Raw genomic sequence first — 4,057 nt, forward strand, 5'->3', positions numbered from 1 at the left:
CCGAATGAAAATAAGCCACGTGGGACCTTCATGCCACGGCCATTCCGCCTCTTATATTCATGAACCTCACATTGCTCTCATATTATCTGGAATAATAATAGTAATAATACTTCCATGCATTTTGTAACTATCCACTTATTTTTGTGCATCTTTTTAAATGGTTCAATTATAATTTTTTTTTTTTTTAAATTTTGTTTAATCTCATGCATCCCTTTTTGCTATACATAAAGAAAATAGGATAATGATTAAGTAGACAAATTTTTGTTGGATAATTGCGAGGCTAGGCAATGTAAAGGAATACATCCATATCAACAATGTAAGGTTGACAAGTCTCTAACCTATATCAACAATATAAAGATTAGTGCATCTTCAGATGCAAAATGCACATAAATATTGCTCTTCTCTAGGGGCTCGATTTTTTGATTCTTGAAATTGTTTATAGTTTAAAACTGGAAACTTCTTCTATTATAAGGTTAGGGTAGAGATCAAACTTTTAACCTTTAACTTTTTACAAAGAAAACCATATTAAATACGGTTGGTTTAAAGGTGACTTACTTTTGACTTCAATATATATATTTTTTTCATTGTATTCAATATCATCATTTAATAATATTGTTTTAAAATTCCATACACACGCTCACACCCTTCCTTGGTCCTAACGACTCTCCAACCGCCCACGTTTCTCTTCACTCTACATAATTCCCTTCTTCTCCTCCATCTTCTTCACATCCCCCCTCTTCTCTCTGTTTCTCTTTCTCATCAATGTTCTCTCCACCAATGTCAGACCACCACCAACTCTCCCACGCGCCGTCGCATCTCCCTCCTCCTCCTCCGCCGCCATTCCCCTCCCATCTCGAACGCAAATGGAAACCCCATCTCGAAACACCCCCAAATTGCCCCCGCTGCGCCTCCCCCAACACCAAATTCTGTTATTACAACAACTACAGCCTCTCCCAACCCAGATACTTCTGTAAATCCTGCCGCCGCTACTGGACCAAAGGTGGCTCCCTCCGCAACGTCCCCGTCGGTGGTGGCTGCCGCAAGACCCGCCGTACCAAGTCCTCAAGATCCTCCGCCCTCTCCCGTCCTACAAAACCCGACGCTTCTACCCAAATCACCGATTCCTCCTCCAATGCCTCCGATATCGATCTCGCCGCTGTTTTCGCCCGATTTTTGAATAGTCCTCCCAGTAGTGAGCCCCAGACGTTGACCAGCTCGCCGGAATCTGTTGACCCATTGGAGAATTCCGAGATCTTCTTCGAAGGTCTCTCAGATTTGCTATTCGATGAAGAAAATCAAGCGCAAGAAGAAAAACAGGGGATCCCGGGAAATTACGAGAATCTTCCATTTGGGTTAGAAACAGAATTGGGTATTGATGAAGAACTATGGCCATCACATCAAATACAAGAACAACTTCAAGAATTGGACTCGTTTTCTTACAATTACAATGCGAATTATTTGCGGGTCTCGGATCAGTTCTGTCAAGTGGGGGATAATTGGAGCTCATTCGACTTTGCAGCCGTAAATAATGTCGAATATTTCTAAATATATCATTACATTTATATACATTTTTCATATTCTTCTGTGAAAGAGATATATATAGTCTATACTAAGAAATTTCCATGGTAGAAATTACATGGGATTCGAAACTGTTACATTGAAAACTATATGATAAAATAAAAACTTAGTGTAAGAGAAGAGCTAATTGTGATTTATGGCAATGGCTCATCAAATACGAATTTTCATTAAATTTTGAAGATCCTCTTGTTGTGTATTATTTAGTCGAAGATCCTGCAACTATAAAAGGGAAAGAAAAAGTCAAAGTTTGAATTCACAAGAAATCTGAGAAGTGAAAAGGATTTTTTATTTTAACACACACAGCTTAGCGAAGACGACGAGTGGGAAAAAAGAAAGATTAGTATTTTATTTATATATAAATCCTTTGTGAGACTATGCCTAATTTATACTGATTTATTTATTTATTATTTTTTCGCTAAAAAATTTATTTCAATCTTTGGGAACAACTTTTTTAGCGGCTCAATTTCATGGCTCTAACAATTAACATTAATTACAAGCCAGATGTGAAAGTTCAATTAGTTGTAGGGGGAAATTCAATTTTTACTTTATGCCGTAAACCTTGCTGATTCATTCACTAATTTTTTTAACCTAAAGTAATGTACCTATGTTTTTGCAAAATTTAGAGTAAAATTTACCATACTCTTTTAAGTTTGAAGTTAATTAAATTTGCGACAATTTTATCCACGAAGAATCCGATTTCACAAATTTCCCGTAGAGAATCCCTACTTCGATCCCCGTCCTTATTTTTTAAACATCTCTAATTGTAACATGAACTTAAGTTTGAGGTTTATGCGAAGAACTTGAAATTTAGAGTAAAAATTGATATAAAAATATTTTTTTTAAAAAAAAATTCCCTTAGTTTTTATGTATTAGTGACCGTTTGGGGCACCAAATATGGTAATGGTGTGTAACACCGTTTATAAACTATAATTAGTATAGTAAATGTTATTTTAAAACTCTTTTTACTATAATATTTACTATTTTTCTCTCATAATATATTTTCTAATTTGCTACAGTGTTTACTATTTCTCAAAAAAAAAAAAAAAAAATTAGTTTTAGTGCTAATAATGGTTATAATCAACTGACTCTCATAACCCACTAATTATAATAACCAAATCAGTGGCTCAAACGCTTCCTCAATGTTTCAAGTAATTTAACTCATTTATCTCTTTCATTGTTGTCATCATCTAGAATAAATTAATTTTTACCCTTTTGCCCTTCACATATGTCTTGAACTCTTATTGATTGTTTGGTTGGAGGGAAAAAAGGGTGGGAATGGGAATAGGCTTACAAAGCCTATGTTTGGTTGGTGTACTTTGTTTATTTATCTTGGAAAAAATAATTCCGAGACATCTTTTAGCCATACAAGTAAAAGAATTACATACCAATTGAGAAGTGTGGGTTTTCACTTCTTCTTCCTCTTTCTATCACCATTTTCCTTCATTCCAGCAATTTAATGTTACCGCCATCTCTCTGGTTCAGTATTGCTGCTGTCATCTCTCTTCCTCTCGTTTCGCTGGCACTTCCCTCCTACTGTATTGAACTGATTTTCTGCTCCCGTATTGATACTTACATTCTTTCAATCTCCATTTATGTCTTTTTTCTCATTCAAAAATCAAATTAGGATCTATCTAATGAAATAAGCGAAAACTTGTTTTCATTATTTGTTTTTCTATCTTTTAACAACAATAGTAGAATAGCCACGTTTGTTAATTTGTTTTTCTTGCAGTTTGGTAGTGCACTCAACATGTTTGTTAATTTGTTTCTTTGACAATGTCCATGATATTACATATCCTTCACCATTTATATTGAATAAAGAGTTCAATATATTTAGAAAACACTAAGAACTTCTCACCCCAACTAGAGAGAGATAAAACCATATCACCCTTTGATGATTCTCACCACTTTCTCTGTTCCAAATGTGGGAATTTTTTCTGAAACTCAGTCATTAAAGCCAAATTCTCTTGATCAAGGATATTGGCATTCTCTTTTAATTGTTTTTTTCAATTATATTGTTCTAATATCATTCTCTTATTTTTTTCATTATCTTCAATTAGGAAAAAAAAAAAAAAAACCCATAAACAAAAGTCTCCAAAAACCTATAAAAGGTGAAATGGGGTTGTGTAAGAAAGAAACCTTGTGAGTCTCAGAACTTTAAGTTTGGATCTTTTTAAACTTCTCCTGTTTTTGGAACCCTGAATTGTATGAAACAAAACACTCTGTGTTGCGTTGATGCACATGTTACTTCTATGACAGCTTCTTAACTTTTGCCTTTATTTCTAGTAGAATATTGTATGGAAGTTGCAGGGGGAATCAAGGGAGTTTCTATCATGTATGTGTTTATTTGTTTAATAAGTGTCTTGATTTTCTATTTGAATTTTTTTAATTTTCAATTTTGTGTTTAATAGATTCTTGAACTCTAAAAACTATTAAATGGAGTATCAAACAACTCAACTTCAATAGTAAATTGAGTTTTTTC

The 4,057-nt window shown here is 34.1% G+C and overlaps 1 protein-coding gene across 1 annotated transcript; it reads left to right on the forward strand.

The window, feature by feature from the left end:
• The first annotated feature begins 646 nt into the window (after nt 1-646).
• LOC120076407 (dof zinc finger protein DOF1.2-like) lies at nt 647-1,706 on the forward strand. The gene has a single exon (XM_039030224.1). The coding sequence runs from the start codon at nt 763-765 to the stop codon at nt 1,543-1,545; it is 783 nt and encodes a 260-aa protein (XP_038886152.1). The 5' UTR covers nt 647-762; the 3' UTR covers nt 1,546-1,706.
• The last annotated feature ends 2,351 nt before the right edge of the window (nt 1,707-4,057 follow it).

The sequence above is a fragment of the Benincasa hispida genome, chromosome 4, assembly GCF_009727055.1.
Source record: "Benincasa hispida cultivar B227 chromosome 4, ASM972705v1, whole genome shotgun sequence".
In the NCBI taxonomy this organism is placed as follows: Eukaryota; Viridiplantae; Streptophyta; class Magnoliopsida; order Cucurbitales; family Cucurbitaceae; genus Benincasa; species Benincasa hispida.